Source organism: Ursus arctos, unplaced genomic scaffold, assembly GCF_023065955.2.
Source record: "Ursus arctos isolate Adak ecotype North America unplaced genomic scaffold, UrsArc2.0 scaffold_23, whole genome shotgun sequence".
In the NCBI taxonomy this organism is placed as follows: Eukaryota; Metazoa; Chordata; class Mammalia; order Carnivora; family Ursidae; genus Ursus; species Ursus arctos.
The window spans coordinates 19,305,947-19,332,995 of NW_026622908.1; the positions used below are offsets into that span (position 1 = coordinate 19,305,947).

At 33.7% G+C, this 27,049-nt stretch overlaps 1 protein-coding gene across 8 annotated transcripts in view; it reads right to left on the reverse strand.

Annotated features, from left to right (window-relative positions):
• The window catches only part of IMMP1L (inner mitochondrial membrane peptidase subunit 1), an 87,686-nt gene that overhangs the window by 25,913 nt on the left and 34,724 nt on the right, over positions 1-27,049 (reverse strand). For 6 of the 8 annotated variants that reach the window (XM_026512179.4, XM_026512182.4, XM_026512188.4 and 3 more), the window contains 3 exons: positions 7,603-7,736; positions 5,927-6,015; positions 2,127-2,253 (listed from right to left, as the gene is read on the reverse strand). In XM_026512179.4, coding sequence (XP_026367964.1) covers positions 2,127-2,253; positions 5,927-6,015; positions 7,603-7,736 — 350 coding nt within the window. Of the gene's footprint in view, positions 1-2,126; positions 2,254-5,926; positions 6,016-7,602; positions 7,737-9,933; positions 10,072-11,893; positions 12,002-27,049 lie in introns of those variants that run through there. The other 2 variants (XM_048215740.2, XM_057317244.1) reach the window with 2 other exon arrangements.

Below are 27,049 nucleotides of genomic sequence, written 5' to 3' on the forward strand. Positions count from 1 at the left end.
AAGACAAATACATTTTAAGGGAAGTACAATGTGATGAGATGGGAGTATAAATAATAATAATAATAACCAGTAGAGGATATTTTGGGAGAAGTAGTAGTAGTGTTGTAGGAGTACAAATTCTAGATGGAGCCAGGCTACTTGTGTTTCAATTCCAACCTTTTTTTTTTCACTAACTGTTTGAAACTGGGCAATCTGTTTAACCTCCCCATTGTCCAGTTTTCTGTTCTGTCAAATACTACCACTACCTATGTTATTGGGTTGCTGTTGTGATGATTATAAATAAATTAACCCTTGTGAAGAGTTTCAACAGTATCTGGTACAGATGAAGTATATAATAAGTGTTGGCCAATAGTATTACAATTATGTCTGTCACTTATAAACATGCAAACCGAAGTGAGTGGAATATACCTAGAATAATATGGCAGTGTCCTCTAATTTATCCATTCATCAAACATAAAAATTCAATGAATATTTCCCTTAAATAGAATATTCAAAAAAATTTACATCTTACAGCTCTCCGATTGTCTTCTCAGATCACTTAGCAAATATCTAATCCCCTGAAATTCTTCTTCTAATAACTCTTAAAAAGAAAACAATTGTGTGGTGTTTAGGTACACAGATAGTAGATGCTTTCATTTATATATTTTGTTGTTCTGCCTATTGACAAAATTATTTCTGGTCTTAAATATAAGCTTGTTGCTAAAACAACTTAAAAGTGACTAGAATGTTTCTTGAAATGTTAACAGTCATATGAAGGTGAAACCATTATGTAAAATTCTGACATTTTTGAAGAATAAAAGGATACAATGTCCATGATGAAGGTCATAGAAAAATGGGTTACCTGATACCACACTATCACCTTCAACATTATCACCATTAGCTAACAATTACTAGTTATTTAACACTATGGTAATAAACATTAAAAACATTTGCACTGCTGAACCACAGTCTATTATGGATGGTACATAAATAGTAGATTTAATAATCTATTGATCAAACTTACAAGGCAATTAGAGGCTATTATAGTTCAAAATAAATACACAATGATCAAGACAGTTTAACTCTTAATTATTTGCTTATATTGGGGATAAAAATAGAGGTAAAGTTAGTTAATAGATCTAACAGCTGCATCAATAATTTGAGGGTGACATGAAAAATTTAAAGAAAAGTAAAAAATTAAGTCACAATTATTATAGTGAGACAAGTATATGCTGAGTAATCAAAAGGCCACCCTCCCCTGCTGTAACCTCTGTCACAGCAGCCATGTGATTGGTGAGAGGAGCTAAAGTACATCTGCTCTTCACTCTTCATTCTGCTGTTCTTGTTCTCTTTTTCTAACTGGATACTCAAATTGACCAGAGCAAGGTATATAAATTTCTATCCTAAAACTTTAAGTAGGATTTTAAAAGACTAAACTATAGATTTTGATTTTACCGGATTTGCCACTAACAAGTCAGTGGAAAATTTTTCTAAGCCAGGATCCCAAATGGCATTTAGCTGGCATGTCTCCTTTGTCTTCTCCAATCTAAGACAATTCTTGTCTTTCCTTGTTTTTTATGAATTTGACACTTTTGAAGAGTTTTAGTCAGTGATGTTGTAGAATGACACTCAGGGTTTATCTGATATTTTCTCATGATTTGACTGAGGTTACACTTATTTTACAAAAATATCACAAAAGTGATATGCCTTTCTTAATGCTTCATTTTAGGGGCTACATTATGTTGATATGTCTTTTTATTGGTGAAGTTAACCTTGATCACTCAATTAAGGTGGTGTCTGCCAGTTTCTCCTCAACGAACTACTGTTTGTCCTTTTGTAATAAATATCTTGAAAGAGATACCATGACACTGTGCAAATAAACTATTTTTCTCAAACTTTTGCCTAAAATTTTGACATCTGTTGGCGAATCTTGCCTGCAACAATTATTATTGAGATATTTATATAGGGTTTTAAAAGAAACTAAAATATATAAAATATAATGGCCAAATTGTTCTGGATACAAACATACTTAAATTCTATTGAGTGCAACATTTTAACTTATATTCAAAATGTGAATTAAAGTTATTTCCTTTGTCAGTGTGTCCAGTTAATGTTAATCAATGAATAATGATTAAAATGTTACTTACATAACTATGACTTTTAAAGAAATCTGATGGACTATTGGTGAGGATTTTGTCTCCTTCCAAACCAATTACTCTTTTACAAATGTTTGATTTTGGATCACTTGGGCTTTTTGCAATCACAATGTCACCTCTGAGGGGAAAAAAGTCAAAGAAAGGTCATTGTTATTTATTAAGCATAAGTACATGGATGGCACTGCTATAATACTTTTATAACTTAAACAAAGCCACACCCTTTATCCTCTCACATATTGACCCTCTCATATATTTACCAGCATTGAGAAACTTCGTGACTGAATTTTATGGGTCAGAATCCAACAAGAGTAGTGGAAAAGCTATTAGAAGATTTTAAAATTTCTGGTAATTCCATAACAACTATCTTCTTGCACTTTATCCACTGTGTGTTACTTCTGTATCCAAATTTTTAGAACCAAAACTATAGAAAAGCAATTCCACATAAGTGCCACCAAATTAAGTAAATTTTACTGTCTAGCCATTAGTACTGATTGACTCTAGAGCACATAAAAACATAGGAACAGCATAAATATTTCCCCAGAACTCAAAGAATTGAAGAATTACAGCATATAAATAACCCAGATAATTTACAGTACAGTCAAAAAAACTTATTTTTGAGGAACAATATCAGAAGACACAACCAAATAAAATGCTAAAAGCTACCCAAACATATACTACAAAAAGTAAATTGGTATACCAAACATATAATGCCAACATGGGTATGATTATATGTAGAAGGCATGATTCGTGGAAGAAGTAACAATATACACATATTAGAAGAATAAGAAAGATCTTTAAAAGTGTAAATGAAGGAGAAAAAATGGAGGAAATAGACAAAATAGTACTAAGCGCCCCAACCAAACAGAACTCAACACTCTTTCTGAAAAAAAATTAGTAGTAAGTGAATTCTGTTGACTAACACACATATTTGAAAGGATTTAATTATCTGTACTATCTGTACATAGTTCCATAAATAATTTGATAACTTATAATAAAGGTGCATATATCAAAATATCAAAGGCCATAAAAATAAGAGGAAAATGAGAGTCAAATCAGAAACCTAGTTATCACTACATATAAACATTAAGAGTTCTAAACCTTTTGGTAGACAAGTAAAAAATGAAAATCTGATTAATTTACACAGGAATGATTAATAAAATAAAGTCTAATTGGGAAGTAAAACAAAATTGTCTTAAACAACTAAATCAAAGAGGAATATACAAGAAGGATTCTTATACAAGATAATAAAAGATACCATTCTCCTGAGAAATTTTACAGTAATAGTATTCACTGGAAGGATAATTTCTTGTGGTTAGAGTTGAAAGCTATTAAAACACTAAATTCTATATTTGCAGGTAATATAAGGCTGCCCTTTTTTTGAAATGAGATAAACTAGTCTCTTTTCAACCAAATAGAACCATGCCAATGGAACTTTCAGATGAACAAGTTTGCAAAGATTATAACTAAACAAAGTTGATTTTGGCTAGCTTTGGGGAAAGTAATGTTTTCTGTAGGTGTTTTATTTAGTTTACATTTTTAAGCAAAATAATCAATATGATCCTTAAAACAGATTCTGCACTTACATGGCAACATAAAAATCATAATTCAGTCAAGGTGGTTTTTTAAAATGTTTTATTTAATTATTTTTAAAACTGTTTTTTTAAAAATTTTTATTTCTTTTATTTTAAGTAGGCTCCATGCCCAGTGTGGGGCTTGAACTCACAACCCTAAGATTAAGAGTCAGATGCTCTACTGACTGAGCCAGCCAGGCACCCCTCAGTCAAGATGTTTTTAAAGAAACCAGTATTTATGCAGACTATACTTCTGGTGGTCTAACTAGATACACGTATAGAGCTTAGATCAAAGTAATTATTCCTTGGTTTCTCAACTCTTTCAAATAGGGTTTTAAAAGGAACTTAATAGAATGAAGATTTAAATTTTCCTTTCTCATTTTTATTTATAAACATGCTTATTATCCAACTAAATTATAAGCTTTTGAAAAGGGTCAATATCTTATTCATCTTAATATTCTCTGTACTGCACACCTTATAAATTAGGTGCTCATTAACTATTTGGTGAAAAAGTAGTAATAGTAGTAATAAGAGACTCTGATTGTTAAAAACATGAGCGTTCTGTGCATTTAACTGAAAAGTGATCCATGTGCTATAGATAACAGTTATGCAGATTTTCCTTCTGTCTAAATAGATGGCTATTTTAGCTTTAGAAACAAGCAGATAGCTAATGGATCTCTTGCTAAGGGTCAGATTCCCCTGAAATCTCAGAGTTCTGTGCTACAGATAAAAGAAAAAGAATACTCAGGACAGTAATATTTTTAAAGTTGAACTTACCAACTGACAATTGTGGTTGTAAAAGTTATTTGGTTTATGCATATAAATGCCAGATTTTAAGCTGTCCTTCAACCTAAGGGCCCCTTGACCGAACAGAATACAAAATGAAACCTTCCAAGAATCTTAATTAACTTACTGAATGTAGTTATTTGTATTACCCATCTGAATGCAAAGATTTTCTATTTAAAAAAATATATGATATTGAGCTATTCATTCAAAATCTATTTAGCCAACAAGTTCAGCTCCTCGTTAAGGATGCTCCAGGACTATGAGAGTAAAATCATGTCATTAGCATGGAAAACAGCAGCTTATCTTCATGCTACAGTGATGCTAGGTCTCCAGTTAATCCAAAGACAGTATGAAGTGATTTGGATATAAGTTAAAAAGAAAAGAAAGCTAGAATACAACCTGTTATGTAAGTCTTATTTTATAACCCCATAACTATCAACTAGGTGTCTCGACATTGTTATACGTAAAAGATCTAGAGGAGAATTTTACCTAAGACGGTGCTAGACTGTACTGCTTGACCAAGAGGTAACTTCTATCAACAGAATCTAAAATGCAAAGAACAGTTTTACACCATTCTTGATGACTTTTCAGTAATGTGAAACAGACTACAGGAAAGGCAAATAATGAAAGAGGAGTGCTTAAACCTACTTATGCCATAAGTTAAATACCAACTCGAGTGAGTCAAATTTGTAGTTTATGGAAATGAAAAGATGGTATTATTTTTTCAGAATTATGAAAAACTAATGAGCCCAAAATTTTAGGGAATCAGAGAGGTGCCCTTTAGAAAATAAATTACTCATACTTGACATTCATTCAGAAGGAATAATACATAGTTAAGTAGAATAAACAGTATCACAGGGACTGGAAACACCATTTAGAATAAGATTTTTAAAAACTTAGTGGAAACAGTATTTGTCAAGGAGTTTTTCAACTTAATTAATCAGGAGACTCAGGATAGATAAGATTCCTGGCTCCCAGCTATATATGGTGCTATCATCCAAAAATCAAGTGCTTATCATAAGCTGTGGAGAATAAGACAGTTATCTATAGAAATTCAGTATTAAAAAAATTTAAAAACCAGTCACTGATTTGGTATGTAATGTAGTTCCTAAGTCCTCAGGTTCTTCACTCAAAACGCTGTAAAGCCACCCAACCCCCATCAAAAGTAAAGTAGGCTTGAATGTACATTATAAAAGGGACTCCTATTCTATTTCAGCCAATAATGCAAGGTATACAATGACCCAAAAGACTGTGCATGTTTACAGAAACTATTAAAATTTCTTGAACTGAGAGAAAATATTTGAATCAAAATTTTAACTAGCTGGTCATTAATTTGGTTATTTACAAAAGGCTTTTAAAGATAAACTACAAAAAAGACACAATGTGTATACATGTTTTCACTATAACTTTAATTTATCTATGACAGAAATTTACCTTTGGATACCATAAAAATGTCGGCTAAGATTTTCTGCAAAGACAATATCTGAATTTTGAATTGTAGGCTCCATTGATGGTCCAGAACACTGAAAAGAGAGGTAATTTTTTAATTTGAATTGAAACCCTTTTTTAATGTAACATAAATCATCTGAGTAGGCTTATAAGAAGAAAATTAAACAAATGTTCTTCAAGTTTGGAGGATGATTTATAAGTTGGAACCTGCTAGATAAGTTAAGCCCTACAGAGTGGCCACCGAATCTGGAAACACAAGCAAATATATTAAAAATAGTTTACTGAGAATACACTACAACAGATGAATAAAATATCTACATTTCCAAATTTTGACCATCCTGTATAATGAAAGCTCCATGAGGTCAGGGACCTTATCACTCATGTTCCCAATTTATAACCAACGCCAAAAGCAGTGCTTGGCATAAAGCTGATAATAAATATTTGAATAAATAAATGATTTATTTATTTTCTTGCTATTATCAAATATCCAGTGCCCATGATGGTAATTTATTAAGTAGTATCATACTGTTCTCAGTAAGTTCGTGCCTTGAGTTCTCTTCCAACAGAACAGCTTACTCATTTGATGGGGCTGTAACTTATTTTTTCTATTGAAAAATAGTGTCATAATGAGATGCACTTTAAAGACTTTCTATTAGTATGTGCTAAAAAAATGATCTCCATATATACCTCAAAACTGTAATAAATGATCATTGCCACTTAAAATATCTAAATACAGCAGGCTCCATTGACTTAGGCGTTGATAAAACTTTTTACTCAAAACCTCCTACTGAGGCAGAAATAACAAAGAACGCAATGAAAGTTTATGTCTGCTACCTCTGTAGCCCACTGGAAGTACCAATATAAATTTAAAAAATCAAAGAGGAGACTTTCAGTTAAATATATTTATTTGCATTTCTCCAGCCAAATTTGAGGTTGTATGACTGTGAATCCCTTAGGGTAAACTGATAAAAACAGCAATACCACCAATAAAGCCTACTCACTGGACATTCAATTTATTCTTTCATTTACATTAGAAAAGGTTAGTACAGTCACAGTTGACAGATTTATGATGCAATATTTAGAAAAAACATTGGTCAGGGGGCAGACTTAACATTTTAATATTGACACCAAGCAGAATAATCATTTGTTTTAATGACAGCTAAACACAACGGGTTATGAGCAGGAGTTTTAAAAATTGGAGAATCTGTGCTGAAATTCCAAATCTACTTACTACCTGTGGAACCTGGAGCAAGTTACTTAAGCTTTCTGAGCCTCAGTTTCCTCATATGTATAGTGGATTTCTAATAAGAATCTCACAGAGTGGAAAAGATTAAATTAGTTAATAAATATAAAATATCAAACATCACTGGAAACAATAAGTAGAATTCAATAAATGGTAAAAAATTATCATCATTAGATTATTAATAGGGCCCATGTCAGAAACAGAATACAAAACCATATTTGAAGTAATGGTTCTTAATCTTATATCAGTGCTAATTCCAACAGTCTCTTACATCCCAAAATTTAGAAAGATTTCATGTTTTAATAGTCACATTTTAGTCATTAAATGACTTCAATTAAAATAAAGGAAAAACACATTTTCCTTCATTTAAAAAAAGCACATACTTAAAATTACTATTTTCTTTTATGTAAAGACTTACCATGACAACACCACCAACGTATTCAAAAGCACAATGAGCTATACAGCCATACTGAATAGTATAGCCAACAAGTCGAAAGGTTTTTCCCAGAACACCACGAAGCATAGTTCTATGCCGACTCTGCCACCACTGGCCTGATGGTAAATTTCAAAAAGTTTCATAATCAATACTATTTAAAACACTTAAGAAATAGCTCAACTATAAAATATTTACAATCACCCAGAATTTAGTAAATGCCTAATACAGCGTGGTGCAGAAAAAGCAAGAGCTTATTTTCATTTGTCCTAACGACATTTTAAATGGCAAATTAAAACCACTTAATATTTTGATCTACTGAACAGAGAGTATATTCAGATAAAATCACTGGGTTTATATATAAATTAGATAACTAGTAGATTCTGATTTTTTTAAAAAGATTTTATTTATTTATTTGACAGAGATAGACAGCCAGCGAGAGAGGGAACACAAGCAGTGGGAGAGGAAGAAGCAGCCTCCCAGCGGAGGAGCCTGATGTGGGGTTCGATCCCATAATGCCAGGATCACGCCCCGAGCCGAAGGCAGACGCTTAATGACTGAGCCACCCAGGCGCCCCTAGACTCTGATTTTATCTGTCTCCTTTCATGCTTTGATTTTTTTCTTGGTATTAATATAAATACCTAAGAAAAGATATTAACTCTCTCAAAGTACTAATAATAGTTTTTCATACTGTTGCCTGCTATATCAGTTCTTGCCATAATATGACATAAAAGAGAAAGCACTCGAATGGGTATATGCAAATTCAAGTATTAAATTGATACTTTCATTAACTTGTGTGATCTTCAGTGACTTACTTAACTTCTCTTGGCCTAGAAATAATATCTTACAGAATGGTTCTGAGAATAAAATTCAATAACATGTCAAAGTGCTTTGTAAATTATACAGTTACATTCAGTTGTCAGCTATTGACTATTGATACAATGAATGCATGAATACTATGAAACAACATAAAGAACTATATAAAGATTTTTTTAAAGCTACATAAAAAGTTAATATTATTCACTAAAATATTCCTAGTAATCTGTCCCTTCCTTTCCATTTACCTGTTACAACTATGTTTCAAGAATTTCTCAACTAATGGCCTAAGGTGTAGGCCTAGGCTACTATGCACTGTTCTCAGATTAAATTTACTGAAACAAATCAATAATAATAAGTTAACATTTGCTCAATACTTACTATATGTCAGGCTTTACAAATTAACTTCTGCAGGTATTATTACTATCCTCATTTTATAGATAAGAAAAAGGAGCCTAAGAATAGTTAACTTATATACTCAGCATCACAAAGTTGGAAAATGATGGAGTCAAGAACTTAATCATTACGTTACACTGATTCATTCCTGTATTCCTGCCCTGCTCCCATAACCTCAATGGCTCTCCCCTGGATAAAGTACAGATTACTTAGACTCATTTTCAGGATCCATGACAGATGGCTTCCATCCCATCCTCAGTTTCCAACCTGATCTTCCCTGATACTCCTATATGACCTGACTACTCAATCATATTGGTCTGTTCTTCAAGTAAACTTTGCCAGTGAACACATTTATACCAACACCCATGCCTGAATATTCTTCATGATACCCATCATTTATCTAATTTGTAACTCTTCTCCAAATGCTCTCAACAGGCAAGATTTTCTTTCTTTTCTAGGTTCCCATGGGTCTTCATGTTCATTTTTTTAAATATATACATTGAGAGCACTGTTTCTAAAGTTGATCTGCCTGAATTTGGAACCTGGCTCCACCATATTTTAGCTGTGTGACCTCCAGGAAGTTATTATGCCTCGTTGAGTCTCCATCTATAAAATGGACTTAGGGGTGCCTGGGTGGCTCAGTTGTTAAGCATTTGCCTTCGGCTCAGGGCGTGATCCCAGCATTCTGGGATCGAGCCCCGCATCAGGCTCCTCCACTAGGAGCCTGCTTCTTCCTCTCCCACTCCCCCTTATGTGCCCTCTCTCGCTGGCTGTCTCTCTCTCTGTCAAATAAATAAATAAAATCTTAAAAAAAAAAAAATTTAAAAAATAAAATAAAATAAAATGGACTTAATACCTAACTAAGAGAATTAGTAAGGATTACATGTAATCAGACATGTAATCTGTGTTGCAGAGCATTTCAATAAATGCTAGTTACCGTATCATTCACTTGGCAATCCACATATGCTCTATAACCTAACATTAGTTGTATTTTCAATTATTTAAGTTTCTTGCTAACTGATCTTTAAATAATAGAATTTTACAGCCTACAGCATAGGATTATATCTTTTATTTGTGTTATATTACTTATCAGTGTTCATTCACCTATTAAACATTTACTATTGGGGCGCCTGGGTGGCACAGTGGTTGAGCATCTGCCTTCGGCTCAGGGCGTGATCCTGGAGTTATGGGATCTAGCCCCACATCAGGCTCCTCCGCTAGGAGCCTGCTTCTTCCTCTCCCACTCTCCCTGCTTGTGTTCCCTCTCTCGTTGGCTGTCTCTATCTCTGTCAAGTAAATAAATAAAATCTTAAAAAAAAAAAAAAAAACATTTACTATGTCTCCTCCTCTAACAAGTCTTCCTTGACACCCTCCCAAGAAATGTTACTTATGCTTTGTGTCACTCACCTTCCTTAGGCATACACTGATTATAATGCTTACCAAATTATATTGTTTATATATTTTTCCCTTATTACACTACATTTGTTTATATGTCTGTGGGCAGTGACTGTGCTAATCATCTTTGAATCCGAGGGCCTACTAAAGAAGACAGTAAACAGAAGGCTTATCTGAAGAAATTAATGAATGAATTTTGAACCCAATCTCCTATACCTTCCGTATCTTCATTATTATAGAATGGTTATAATGTTCAAAATGATGAGAAGACCACTGAGATTTTTGGTTAATGAAGAGACATGTTAATGTCATATTCACTGACAAAAGAAATTGTCAGTAACATACTGAAAAGTCTTCTCATTAAATCATTCATTTAATATGAAAAATAACTCCTTCCATCAGGAGGAATAAGGAATTTGGTTTAGTTATAACTGTTGTACTTTAAAAATTAGTAATTTATAGTATAAGCTCAAAAAATAAAAAGTGTAATTTAAAAATAAAAACCCTTCATTATTGAAACTATTAATTCAAACAGGCTCTTAAGAGGAAAAACACAATAATAATAGAGTAAATTTTATCTATAAAGTTAATTAGGTTGCCTAAGAACTACTTTGCTCTAACTATAAAATTAGGGGAAAATGGGTAAGTCCTTAGCTTAGTTCTGAAAATGATAATAAATCCTAAAAAGTAGTGAGATGGATACTACATTTTAAAACTAAAATAAAAATGGGCTTAACCTGATATTAGAGAGGAGATATATTAATAAACAAGAGGAAACATATGGCATTCACCAAGAAGCTATTGCTAATACAGGTGAAAGGTGAAATTAGAGGGTAAATCACTTAGCCATCTACCAAAATTTAAAACATTGGATTATGCAATAGAATCCACTTGGTTAAAAAACATACTCAAAAACACAAAGATGCTGTAACTATACAGTGGTTCTGAATCACTGAGAAGGTTTGTTATTAACTCCCATTCAGAAGTAATTGGGGCCATAAAGCCTTTTTTTATAACACAGACAATGCCCAACTCCAAATACAATGTTTGTGATGAAACGGTCTCATAAAATAATAAAATTAATAGATGAGAGTGATCAGAATAAAGAAGTTAACAGACACTGTTTCTTCACAATAGATATTGGTAACAGAATGGAGTTTGAAGTATCTAAAACTACTTTGGATATTAGTCTCTTAAGGGGGAAAAGATAGCTATGAAGCTATTTGGAGAGAAGTCTGAGGATAAAGACTATTTGACCCTGTATTTTAAAAGTGCATTGAGAAGCACTGTTGAGAAATATTGAAATTGACAATAAGAGCTCATGGATTTTTTTTTTTTTTTTAAGAGTAATCTCAGAGTGGAAAGTAGCATTCATATAAAACACAAAATAAGCCACACACTGCTGGCACTTAGCCTTACTAGGAAAAAAGATTAAGACAAAGGTTCTAAACCTCTGGTTTACATAGTTATTTCAAAGGTCCACGAATCTATATGTGCATACATGCACTAGATAACTTCTGCTTGTCCCTTCTCCACCCTTCTCCATACTACTCTCTGCGCTAGGAAAACTGACCTATGTGAAATACATCAAGGCACTCCTGTAACCTTTAATTGAACTCCAGCAGCAAGTCAGAGGAAGGAAGAGTTATATATTTTCCTGGTTCCTTACCTGTAGACTCTTCTTAGGCTCACTATGTCTTTGGACCAAAGGCAGTCTGCTATGCAGTAATCGCTCTTCTAGGTTCCTATAACCCCTCCTTTTCCTGGTCCCTTCAAGCTTAGGAGTGAAAACAGATTTACTGATGTTGGATCTTGTTCCAACCCTGGTGATTCTCCAGTATCTTGCACACACTTCTGTAATTAGTTTCTGTAAATAAACCTTCCTTAAATTATCCTATTTTTAAACCTTCCTTAAATTATCCTATTTTGAGTGTGTCAGATGTTTCCCATAGGCACGCTGATGATATAATATACCACTTGCTAAAAAAACAACTCATCATGTAGAAGTTTACAATATTTGATATTAATGAAGTAATTCTCATAAACAGGCATTGCAACACTGCTGATGGTTATGGAAAACAGACAATCTCTAAGAAGAGGAACGTGACTATCGTAATGACATATACATTTTACTCTCTGACCCAACCACCCCCACTTTCAGGAATTATCCAAAATACAGCTCCAAGATTCAAACATCATGTGCACAAGATTCTTTATATTAGCATTATCTGAAATAGCAAAATCAGAAACAAGTCAAATACACATCCATAGAAAACAGGTTAATTAAATTAGGGTATATCTACACAAAGGAGTTCTATACATCCATAGGGGAAAAAACAGTTCTATGAGCTGATATGAAATGATTTCTAGGTAAACTACTTTTTTAAAAAGGTGCAAAAAAGTATATATAGTAACTTATCATTTCTGGAAGAAGGAAAGATAATTTTTTTTTTTTTTCCAAAAAGAAAATAACCCAGGGGCGCCTGAGTGGCTTAGTCAGTTAAGCGTCTGCCTTCGGCTCAGGTCATGATCCCAGGGTCCTGGGAATGAGCCTTGTATCGGGCTCCCTGCTCAGTGGAGAGACTGCTTCTCCCTCTGCCTGCTGCTCCCCCTGCTTGTGGTCTCTATCTCTCACTCTTGCTCTACTTCTCCCCACCCCCTGCTTGCTCACTCTCTCTAATAAATTTCTTTAAAAAAAAGAAAAGAAACCAGAAAATAATGAAAATGGTTACATTTATAAAGGGAGTAGGTGGGAACAATGTGAATGGGATAAGAACAAATATACGTCCATATACAGTTCTGAGTCAAATGCTTTTACACAGCCAAAAAAATCCAGAAGTAAACAAAAAAGATTTAAAAAGGGAATTTTAAAATTGAAAACAAATAAGAAAAATAAGCCTATCTGTATACTCAAAATGCCAACATTACCAAACAGAAGAAGCAATTCAAGTATTTTTGAACACAGTATAGAAAGATGTAGTCTAAGGTAAAAAAAAACTGCAAATGAAATCTTAAACTTCTCTTAGTAGGTTTATTGTTCTTTTATGTGTATTTCAGATAATACAAATGAGTAAACATTAAAATATTGGAAGCAAGATTCTCAATGTTAGAAAGAGGCTAGAAATATGGAATGAGAGGTTAAGGACAAATTGGAGGTATAAAAACAAACTAATTTAAATAAAGAAATACGTGTGTATGTCTGCCTGCCTGCCTATATAAAATATCATCCTAGCTCTGACCACTGAAAAGAAGCAATGACACTGCAGTAGTAGGGAGCACACTTAGCACTCAGATTTTTGTTTTCCAAATATCATTCCCCAATAGGAGAAATAGTTTAGGGCACAATCTTGTGCCAGAAAGCAAGCATGTGCTCAAAGACAAATGCAGACATAGGAACCATTTTAAAGGGTCTCCCACTGGCCAAATGTGGGATTAAAAAAAAAAAAAAAAAGTAGTAACAGTAATGGATAATATATTAGATTTAAAATAAAATCTATTGAGTACATACTGATTTTTTTTTAAGGTTTTATCTATTTATTTGACAGAGAGAGAGACAGCCAGCGAGAGAGGGAACACAAGCAGGGGGAGTGGGAGAGGAAGAAGTGGAGGAGCCCGATGCGGGGCTTGATCCCAGAACGCCGGTATCACGCCCTGAGCCGACCACAGACACCTAACGACTGAGCCACCTGGGCGTCCCAAGTACATACTGATTTTTTAAAAAAGATGTATGTGTTGGAGACAGGAAAAGATCGTTATCAAAAAATGCCAGCTAATAGATACAGAGGGAATAATAAAACTACTACCAGTGTAATAACTGATTCTGGCAAGGGTCAATAGATGCTAAAAATTACTGGGTGAAAGGTTGTTGGTAAACAGGATCTGTGCAAAGTATTAAAGTAAATAACTTATTATTTAAATAAAATACCTTTATATTAAGCAATCTGGCAAACATTATCTTAACTAAGTGAGCAAATCTAGCTGCAGAAACTGATATGATGTAGCTTCCTGACATGATGCAATGACAAGTACATTATCATCTGTGTACTGTTCTTAAAAATGTGTAACCTAAATATAATTATGAATAATCAGACATATCCATTCCATACATCTCTGTGGTCATTCTACAACACAATAACTTGAACACTTAAAAAAATATGTTTAATGAAAGAAAAAAATAATAAAACTATGATTTTAATTACAAAAAAATACAAAGACATGATGATTAAATACAGTATGAAATCCTGACTGGACCCTGGAGTGAAAGGGAGAAAAAAAAAGGCAATTAAAGATATCATGGAGATAATGGGAAATTTGAACATGGTTTGTAAATCAAATACATCATTGTTTCAATATTAAATTTCTTTTTTTTTTTTAAGATTTATTTATTTCAGAGAGAGAGATAGCACGAGCTGGAAGGGCAGAGGGAGAGAGAATCTCAAGCAGACTCCATGCTGAGCGTGAAGCCTGGTGAGGGGCTTAATCCCACAACCATGAGATCATGACCTGAGCAGAAACCAAGAGCCAGACACTCAACTGCACCACATAGGTGCCCACAATGTTAAATTTAACAATATCACAACTGTGCAGGAGAACAATCTTGTTCATAGGAGAGAAACACTGATTTAGAGAAGAATGTCATGTCTGCAACTTTCTTTCATATAGTTTACTTCTACTACTGAGAAAGAGAGATGGTAGATGTAGATAGAGAAGTTTATACACAGACACATAAACATATATACACACATATTTACATACAGATATATATACAAAAGAATAGAAAAAACTAATATAGCAAAATGTTCATTGTAAATCCAGATGGAGTGTAAACAAATGTGTATAGTACTATTTTTTCAACTTTATTATAGAACTTAACTTTTTAAAAAAGAAGCACTTGTGGGGAAAAGGGTATTCTTACAGTCATTCAGTCATTCAATCATTCAACAAATATTTACTGAGATTTTATTATATGCCAGATACTGCATTCAACTCTAGAAATATAATACTGAACATGATGCCTGTCCTTATAGAGCTTATAGTTTATTGGGACAGATGTCACAAACAAACACATAAATATATTAAGTACTTTCCAAAAGGAAAAATTAGGATAAAGTGATAAAGACCGATGAGTGGGGCGTATTTTCTTTAGGATGAATCAGGAAAGATTTCTCCAAGGAAATACCACTGAAGTTAGGTTCTGAAAGACAAGAAAATTATAATTATGGCGGGGATGGGAAGAACATTATAGGCAGAAAAAAAACAGCATGCATGTGCTTAAGGAACTAAAAGAAGGGTGGAGCACTATATGAAGGACATAAAATGAGACTAAAAAGATAGGCAAGATTATTCAAGGTCTTGAAGAATTTTGCATTTTATTCTGAGTGAAGTGAAGCCACTGAAAGATCTTAAGTAAACAGGAGAGTACAATGACTCGATTTTCAATTTAATATCACTCTCACTGCTATGCAGAGAAAAGGACTGGAATAGGGGCAGAAATAAAAATGCTGGCTGGTCAGCTGGGCTGGACTCACTACAGAGATGGCAGTGGAAATGGAGAGAAATGAATAGATTTGAGAAATTTAGCAGGCAAAATAAACGGCAAGAAAAAGGAAAGAATCAGGATGACTCTCAAGTTTCTGGACTGAGGAGGTAAATGGAGGTCTATCCACAGGGTTTTATGCATACCCATATTTGTAATAGAAAACAGTCCAGTTTTGGTCATGTTAAATTTGATATATCCATGATATATTCAAATGGATGTGTATGAGACTGGAACACCAGAGCTCAAAGCAAGTTTCATACATGACAAGTCTTGAAAAAATAATCCCTATCTCAGTGATGATTTTATTCTACTGCAAACAAGAGAAAACTAGAACAACAGTAATTCAAACAAGGAAGATATTTATTTTCTAACAATATGAGCTGCTACATCCAAGTTACAAGCAGAAAAAATTATTAAGAGTTTACTGCCTACTAATTTGTTATCTTTCTATCCAGGAAAAAAAACACCTTCGTTCCATTTACATCTAACTAGCCAAAACTATGTAACTAAGGGGTGCTAGGAGAATATTGCTATTTTCTTTTTAAGTGTTATAGCACTATTTTACTCTTAAAAATCATCTGGGTACTACCTTAAAAAAATTAAAGCTTTTTTTTCTTTTTAAATATTCTGTTTATTTATTTGACAGAGATAGACAGCCAGCAAGAGAGGGAACACAAGCAGGGGGGGTGGGAGAGGAAGAAGTAGGCTCCCAGCGGAGGAGCCTGATGTGGAGCTTGATTCCAGAATGCCAGGATCACGCCCTGAGCCGAAGGCAGATGCTTAACGACTGAGCCACCCAGGCGCCCCAAAAAATTAAAACTTATTAAAAAGTATGAAAGGGAGATGTAGAAAAGGAGACAACATAAATAGTCACCTCTTCAGAAAAGTCCGACTACTCAGGCCAGCTAAAAAGTAGAGCAGGTTTTTTCATCTTCAGCAGTATTAACACTTGGGCCAGACAAGTAAGTCTTTGTTGTGGGCAGCTATCTTAGACATTGTAGGATTTTAGCAACTCTGGCCTCTAGATACCAGCAGTATCCCCTTCCCCAGTCGTGATGATCTAAAATGTTTCCAGACATTACCAAATGTTCCTGGGATGCAAAACCACCTTCAGTTGAGAACCACTGCAGTAGAATAATAGAAAGAATATGGTACTGAACAGGTTTTTTTAAAAACCTAGAAACATATCGGCATGCTTTGAGAGCCAATGGTAAGAATCCCACAGGGAGAGAGGCTAACGATGAGGAGCAATTACTGATGAGAGAGGGAAAAAGGATGGGGAAATAGATGACTGAACATTGAAGAAAGGAGGCAAGAGGAGGACTTCAATGCCAATTTTGACAGAGTAGTTTGTACCAGATTAACCTTCTTGGTGAAAACAAGAAAACAATTACAAAATCTGAATAAAATATACAAAATAGCTGTTTAGATGCAGTAGGCAGCAATCTAGGCAGAAAGTAAGGGGCTAGGATCTATGAAAGAAGGGAAGAACATAAGGTAAGCTCCACATTCACTTGGCCTTTTCTCTGAGAGTATTGGCCAATTCACAGCACAGGAAAATAAGAATTTTAGGAGAAAGTGGCAGTCCTACTTATCCAAGACAGAGGTTGGAATTTGTGGTTGTCAAAGAAGATGGCATGTGAGGGCCAAGCTGCAAACAGGAAGGGACCACAAGTCTGCATGTAATCTCTCCATGAGGTGTTAGCCAACTCCTAAACTGCCACTGAGCAGTGTGTGACTCCCAGAGTATCAGCAGTAAACAGAGGATAAAAAGGCTAGAAACCTAAGCAAAATGTTAGCAACCACAGAAAACCATTCAAGGTGAGGGAGACATGGGCTGGACTTTAAGACCCTCCAAGTTTACCCATCTTAGTTAGGACTACGGTAAGGTTACCACTGGGAGTGAGGGCAAAACTGAAATAGATCAGCCTTAACAAAAACTACAACCAACCCTAGACAGGATTAAAGCAACCTATTCATACACTACCTACCTACCTCCAAAACAAAACTAAAACCCTTAATTTTCCTAGAAAGAACACATTATTTAGAACTCCTATAATACTTTTTATAAACTTGGAGTAGGAAAGCCTTCTAAAAAAAAGATATAATTCATACACCATTAAATTCACTCTTTTAAGGTATGAAATTCAGTGGTTTTAGTATATCCACAAGGTTTTTAGTGTATCCATCACCATTATCTAATTCCAGAACATTTTCATCATCTCAAAAGAAAAACAAACAAACAAAAACCCCTGTATTCATTAGCAATTACTCTCCATTTTTTCCCCTCTTCCTTTTAGCTCCTGGCAACCATGTGTCTATGGATTTGCTTATGCTAGATATTTTATACAAATGGAATCATACAATATGTGGAGTATTTTTTTTTTTATTGGTCTCTTCTACTTGCACAATGTTTCCAAGGTTCATTTGTTGTAGCATGAGTCAGCACATCATTCCTTTTTATGGCTGAATAATATCCCAATACATGGATACATCATTTTTCTGTATCCACTCATCAGTTGATGGACATCTGGGTTGTTTTCACTTTTTGGTTATTACGACGAATGTGCTATTAACATTTGTGTACAGTTTTTGTGTGGTCACATGTTTTCAATTCTCTCAGATACAGATCTAGGAGTAAAAATGTTGAGTCACATGCAAAGGCTGTGTTTAACTTTTTGAAGAACTGCCAAACCGTTTTCCAAAGTAGTTGCACCATTTTATATTTTCACTAGCCACGTATTAGGGTTCCAATTTCCCCACATTATTGCCAATACCACTTGTTATTGTCCACATTTCATTACAGCCATCCTAGTGAGAGTGAAGTGGATACCACTGTGGCTTTGATTGGCATTTCCCTAATAACCAATGATGCTAAGCAGCTTTCCCATGTGCTTACTGGCCATTTATATATCTTCCTTGGAGAAATATCTATTCACTCCCCCAACAGTTTTTTAAATTGGGTTATTATAATTTTTCATTTAATTCAACAAATGATTATAAGCATGCTATAAAATATGACCAAGTGACTTCATTCAATCAAAGCATGTTATAAAATAGAACAAAATGACTGGAATTCCTACAGAAAAAAACAGGTGATTCAGATATTAATATTAATAGAAAGACGAAAATAACTATGACTAACATTGAATGACTAACATTCAAAAAAATGAGGGAAAAATGGTGAAGCTGAGCAGACAATAAAACTATTAAAAAATCAAGTGAAAATTCCATACAACACAAAGCCACAGAATAAATTAAAATTTAAAATTCATTACATTTACTAGCAGATTAGACTCGGCCTAACAGAAGTAAACTTGAAGGTAGGTTGGGAGACAGTAATCAGACTGAAGTACAGAAAGGAAAACAGGTGGACAATATAGGAAACAAGTATAATCATGGATCTAAAGAAAAAGAGAATAGACAGAAGCAATATTTTGAAGAAATAATGGTACACAGGTTTCCAAAACTGATAAGAGACATTAACTCACAAGTTCAAGAAACTTAGCAAACCCTAAACAATATAAATCAAAAGAAACAAACAAAATACAGCCAGGCACAGTACCATAAAACTACAAAAATTAAGATAATGAGAAGGCAAAACTACGAAGACAGTAAAAAGATTAATGGTTACCACGGATTGGGAGGAGTGATGAACAGGCAAAGAACAGAGGATTTTTAGGGCTCTGAAAATTCTATGGTCCTATAATGATGGATACAAGTCATTACACATTTGTCCAAGGCCAAAGAATATACAACACCAAGAATAAACTAATAAACTGTAATGTAAACTATGACCTTTGAGTGATTATGATGTGTCAATGTAGGCTCATCAATTATAAGAAATGTACCACTCTGGAGGGGGATATTGATAATGCACATGGTTATGCATGTGTTGAGACAGGGAATACTCGGGAAATCTCTGTATCTACCCCGGTTTTGCTGTAAATCTTAAACTGCTTTAAGAAAATAGTCTTTAAAAAAAAAGACAATGAAATACTGCCTTAAACATGAATTTAAATTCTGGTATGTCTACACATATAAATGTGATTCATAAAAAAAAAAAAAAGACAATGAGGAAAGTTTAAAAGTGGTCAGAAATATAGGCCGCTTTATTTTCAAATTCATAATTCTGTCTGTTCAACAGAATGGCTAACTTTTTATAAGATAAATGGAAACCACAAAAAAATGCAATGTCAACTTTAAAGTGCTGAAAAGTACCCATCTATAAGTCTATACTCAGTGAAAAATCCTTAAAAAAGCTAAAGCAAAATAAAAAACATTTTCAGAAAACAAGTTTTCAGAAAATTTTTGCCAGAGCACCTGTAATAAAATACATAATAAGGGAGTAATTCAGGCAAAAACAAAATGAAACAGGCAATTGCAAAATGGAACAAAGAAAACTCAGAGCACATATTTGGATAAAGATAATGAAGCCATTTAAAACAATAACAAAAATGTTTTAAGGGCCATAAGACATGTTAAAGTATTATTTATATCAACAATAGCACAAAAGGTAGAAGGGAGTTAAATGAAGTTAAACTAGTAAGTTTCGGCACAGTTCTAAAAGGGTTAAAGTGGTATTTGAGTTAATTAATAAAAAGTCAAAAATTCATGTTATAATATGTAAGAAATAAAAACTGAAGGATTAGATAATAAGTTAATCGAAGGAAAAAAGATTTGAGTGAGGAAAAATCCTATGATTACAAAAGACAAGACAGGAGAAATAAAAGAAAAACATGACAAAAACACAAAATTAATGGAAAGATGGTAGACTTCATTCAAAAATAGTGTCCATTAAATCTAAAAGAATATACCAATAAAAGATGAAGATTGTCAGATTGGATTGAAAAAAAAAAGCCACATTTCCTACTCACAAACTTTAAATTTTTGGTAGCAAAAATAATGAAAGTGAAAGAAATTCCACACAGATTCACCATTTATTTATATCAATAAATGAACAAACAGGCTCTAGGGTAATATTAAAGACAAAAATAAATACTTCATAAGAATAAAAGGATTTTAAAAATTCAAAGGACTGAAAAATCATTCTATATTCTCTAAAATATTTAACAGAAGAGTTAAACTGGAAGTCAAAAACAAAGAGGTAACTAAACATTTGCAAATACATGCAAATTAAAGAACATACATCTTTAAAAATTCCAATTTTTTAGTAAACAATAAGGAAAATATGGAGCGCCTGGGTGGCACAGCGGTTAAGCGTCTGCCTTCAACTCAGGGCATGATCCTGGCATTAAGGGATGGAGCCCCACATCAGGCTCCTCCGCTATGAGCCTGCTTCTTCCTCTCCCACTCCCCCTGCTTGTGTTCCCTCTCTTGCTGGCTGTCTCTCTGTCAAATAAATAAATAAAATCTTTTAAAAAAATAAATAAATAAGGAAAATATGACATCAAAACTTGTGGGAGCCACCTATAGCAATAAGAAGAAAATTTATAGCTTTTAATAAATAAAATAAAAAAGGATGAAAACTTATGACCTAATTTTATCTCAGAAAGACAGAAAAAGAGGCACAGATTAAAACCAGAAACTATAGAGAAGAAAATAATAACACAATCAATGATATAAAAAAGCAAACATGCAATAGCAAAATTAATGAAACCAAAAGCTGGTTGTTTTACAAAATTAGTAAAACTAATAAACTGTAGGAAGTCTTGATCTGATCAAAGAAAAAACAAGGTGAGAGAGAACCCAAATTATCAGTATAAGGATTAAAAAAAGGAGTCAACACTAGAGATCTGACAAATATTAAAGATCATAGAAGGATGTTATAAAAAACCTCAGCCTAGGGGCGCCTGGGTGGCTCAGTTGTTAAGCGTGTGCCTTCGGCTCAGGGCGTGATCCCGGAGTTCTGGGATCGAGCCCCCCATGTCAGGCTCTTCTGTTGGGAGCCTGCTTCTTCCTCTCCCACTCCCCCTGCTTGTGTTCCCTCTCTCACTGGCTATGTCTTTCTCTCTCAAATAAATAAATAAAATCTTCTTAAAAAAAAATTTCAGCCTAATAACTAACATTTTAAATTAAGTTAAATTTAATTGATACACCTTCCCAAGACTGACAGAAGAAATTAAAAATCTGGATAGTCCTATTAAGTATACAAGAAATTTAATTTATGATTAAAAATATTCCCACAAAGAAAAACCCAGGCCCAGATGGCTTCACTGATAAAATTCTTCCAAACATTTAAGGAAGAAATAACATCAATCATAAACTCTGTAAATGAACAAAAAATGAAGGAATACTTCCCATCTGGTTTTACACAGTCAGTATAACCTTGATACCAAAACTTGACAAGGGCATAACAGGAAAGCAAAATTACAAAACAAATTCTCTCATTGACGTAAATACAAAAAAATCCTAAACAAATTCAGCAAACTGAATACAATAGTATATAAAAAAGAGCATGAGCAAATGGAGTTTATTCCAAGGATAGAAAGTTGGCATAACATTTTTCCAAGGGGGAGGGAGAGAGAGAATCCCAAGCACGCTCTGTGCCCAGTGTGAAGCCCAATGCTTAACCAACTGAGCCACCCAGGTACCCCAGCATAACATTTTAAAATCAATTATTTATTCATAGAATAAAAAGAAAAAAAGAAAGAAAATCATGTGACCACCCACACTGACACAGTAAAATCATCTGATAACATTTAACACTTCTTTTGATAAACCTAGGAATAGAAGGGGACTTCTTTTAAACTATAAGGATTATCTACAATAACAAACAACAATAACAAAATCTTAGAGCCCATATCATATTAATGGTAAACTAATGACAATTCACTAAGAAAGGTATAAAACCTGGAAAGGAAGAAGTTAAAAGGTCATCAGTAACAAATGTGATTTCTCTATATAGAAAATGAATAAACATATGCATTAGCAGGGTCTCTTTACACAAGATCAGTATGCAAAAAAATCACTGAATTTCCATGTACTAGCAAAAACCAACTAGAAAACAAAATTTTAAAATACCATATGACTTACTTAAAAAATGATAAAATATCATATATAGCAATATTAAAAATCATCAAATACTTAAGACAAAGTCAAAGGAAACATGTAAGACCTTTACAAAATGCTGAGAGAAAATGAAGAAGACCTAAACAACAGAAAGATATACTGTATTTAGGGATTCAAAGCATTTCCAGTGTTATCAATTCTCCCTCAAATTGGTCTATACATTCAATATAATTCCAGTGGATTAATTTTTTACAGTAGAAAATGGCATACTCATTGTAAGATACATATATAGAAATGCAAAAGATCTAGATTGGCCAAGGCAAACATTAAAAAGAATAAAACTGGAGAAGCTTACTTCAAATATCAAGATTCATGATAAGTTTACAATAACAGAATATTGTATGTGGTAAATCTAGACAAACAGATCAATGGAATCAAAAAACAGAGCTACACTTATATGGTTTTCTGATTTATAACAAACGTTTTAGTACAGTCCAGTGGGAAAAGGATGGTCTTTTTAATAATTGGTGTTAGGTCAAAGATACGCATACTAGAGGAAAAAAAAAAAAAAAAACAAACCTTGACCCATAACCTCACCAGGTACAAAAATTAATTTGGGAGCGATTACAGACAAATATATGAATGGTAAAGTATTAATACTTTTAGCAGAAAATGCACATTATCTTCAATACTTTTGGGTAAGGCTAAAACACTAACCCTAAAAGACTGATCAATCTGATTTTGCTAATATTAAAAACTTCTATATATCAAAACACCATTTTTAAAAAGGCAAATAAACAGGGAGCAAATATCTATATCTGTATAGAAAGATACAGTGATCTCTAGGTATCTGTCTGGAAAAGGAACATCCAGAATATACAGAAAATTCAAACAATCATTTAAAAAAAAGACAAGACAACCTAACAAAAATTAAGCAACAGAAAGGAAGATTTCACAAAAGAGGATATCCAATTGGCTGATATGAAAAGCTCATCATTTTTTATTAGGGAACTGCAAATTATAAGAGATACTACCATAAAACCATCACAGTGGCTAAAATTACAAAGACAATATGAAAAGCTGAAAAAGATATGGAGCAACTAGAACCATCAATCACTGCTGATGAAAGAATAAATTTATACAACTAATTTGGAAAACTATTTGGCCATCCTAATATATACCCACAGAAAGAGATGCTTCTATTCACTAAATGTCACATACAAGAATTTTCATAGCAGCTTTATTCATAATATCTCAAAACTATAAACAACCCAAATACCAACCATTAGGAGAATGAATAAATTGTGGTATATTCCTATACCAGGACACTACACAGCAATGAAAAGGAATAAAATACTGTTACATGCAACAACATGAATAAATCTCACAGATATAATGTTAGTGGAAAAGACAAACACAAATGATGTATGATTTCATACATGTTACATGATTACATTTATATTACTCACTTTTATGAAGGTCAAATATAAACAAAACTAATCAGTGAGGAGAGGTCCGAAAAGCTAAATTTTGGGGGCAGGTATTTGAGCTCAAGTAGTGGTTACACAGGTGCGTGTATGTGTATATATAGGGAAATATATATATATATATATATATATAGAACACATAAGTGTGTGTGTGTGTGTGTGTGTGTGTGTGTATCAATCAATCAATCATTCAAGGCCAGAGAGGGTGGGATAAAATAAAAATAGATTGGCTTTTTACAGAAGTTGGGACAGTTTCTCCAACATAATTAGAAGGAAAACAGGAAGGGTTCAGATATTGGTAGTTTTGTCAGTTTTGATGGCAGACAAATGAGGGAGCTGTTGCTCCAGGTTTTTATTTTCTCAATCTCATGAGTTGAGGTCATGCATGAGCAGAGATTAGGAACTCTCAGAATAAAAAAGACTGATAAACTGAGAACTGGTTACAGATGTTATTAGCATCCTGTCGCTGCTGTAGAATACCTACTGCAAAGTTAGGGCTCGAAACAACACATATTTATTGTAAAGTTAGGGCTTGAAACAATGCAAATTTATTATCTTACATTTCAAACTATACTACAAAGCTATAGTAATCGAAACTGTATGGTACTGGCATAAAAACAGACACACAAATCAATGGAACAGAACAGAGAGGCCAGAAATAAAGCCACGCTTACATGGTCAATTAATCTATGACAAAGGAGGCAAGAATATACAATGAGGAAAGAGTCTCTTCAATAAACGGTGTTGGGAAAACTGGATAGCAACATGCAAGAGAATAAAATTGGGCCACTTTCTTATACCATACACAAAAATAAACTCAAAATGAATTAAAGACCTAAATTTATGACCCAAAATCAAAACTCCTAAAAGAAAACATAGGCAGCAATCCCCTGGATATCAGTCTTGACAATATTTTCTGGATCTGTCTCCTCAGGCAAGGGAAACACAGTTAAGGAAAACCATCAACAAAATGAAAAGGCAATACTAAATGGGAGAAGATAATCTGCAAATAATAAATCTGGAAAGGGATTAATATCCAAAATACATAAAGAACTCACATAACTCAACACCAAAAAATTAAAAAAATCCCATAAATAACCCAATTAAAAAATAGGCAGAGGACCTGAGTAGACATTTTTCCAAAGAAGACATACAGATGGCCAACAGACATATGACAAGATGCTCAATATTACTAATCATCAGGGAAATGCAAATCAAAACCATGAGATATCACCTGACACCAGTCAGACTGGCTATATCAAAAAGATAAGAAAGAACAAATGTTTGCCAGGATGGGGAGAAAAGGAAGCCCTTATGCACTATTGGTGGGAATATAAACTGGTGCAGCAACTATGGAACACAGTATGGAGGGTCCTCAGAAAATTAAAAATTGAAATACCATACAACCCAGTAATTCCACTTCTGGATATTTATGCAAAGGAAACAAAAACACTAATTCAAAAAGATATATGCATCTTTTCAGGGAAAAAAGAGTAAAGTATTAATGTTAATTGAGGCAACCAATTTACAGAAATTAATGCATTTTAAAGTACAAGCAGCTGAAGAAGTGATTAAAATCATTACCTTTTTTTGTTTTAATAAGAAGTTAGTGAGCATATTAGCATTTAAAGAAATGGAGGAGAGAGAAGTAGATGTGAAGAAGAAAAATCCTGATGTTACAGTTTTACTACATTTACCCTCATTTGGACAAGAATGACATTCCTGAGACTTCCTGTGATTTCTCAAATTCAAGGATATCTACACAAGATACTTTTTTCCCACATAATGGTTGTAAATAAAATAACTGAAAGATATATATGTCCATTTCAGAACCTGCATGGAAGTTATTGTGACAAGAAGAGAAAAACAGACTCATTAAGACATGGATGCAGCCACTCTGGAAAACAGTGTGGAGGTCCCTTAAAAAGTTAAAAATTGAGCTACCCTATGACCCAGCCATTGCACTACTGGGTATTTACCCCAAAGATACAGACGTAGTGAAGGGCCATATGCACCCCAATGTTCATAGCAGCATTGTCCACAATAGCCAAATCGTGGAAGGAACCGAGATGCCCTTCAACAGATGACTGGATTAAGAAGCTGTGGTCCATATATACAATGGAATATTACTCAGCTATCAGAAAGAACGAGTTCTCAACATTTGCTGCAACATGGACGGCACTGGAGGAGATAATGCTAAGTGAAATAAGTCAAGCAGAGAAAGACAATTATCATATGATTTCTCTCATCTATGGAACATAAGAACTAGGAAGATCGGTAGGGGAAGAAAGGGATAAAGAAAGGGGGGGTAATCAGAAGGGGGAATGAAGCATGAGAGACTATGGACTCTGGGAAATGGGCTGAGGGCTTCAGAGGAGAGGAGGGTGGGGGAATGGGATAGACTGGTGATGGGTAGTAAGGAGGGCACGTATTGCATGGTGCACTGCGTGTTATACGCAACTAATGAATCATCGAACTTTGCATCGGAAACCAGGGATGTACTGTATGGTGACTAACATAATATAATAAAAAAAAATTAAAAAAAGAGATGACATTAAAAAAAAAAAAAAGACATGGATGCTGAGTGGTGTACTCTGCTCAAGAGCTAAAGAATTCACTTTCACACAGCAGCCTCTCCATCAAAGTAATTCAAATTCCTGCCATTTCAAAATCACCTTCAGGGCTGCTCATGAATTGTTCAAATCTATAATGTTAAATCTACTGTAAGACTTGTGCAGAGGGTATTTTTCTAGAACTACAAATTAAGGAGTTCTGATCCCCGTAACCTATGAAGATTTTGTTTAAACCTGTTTTTGTTTTGGTTTGG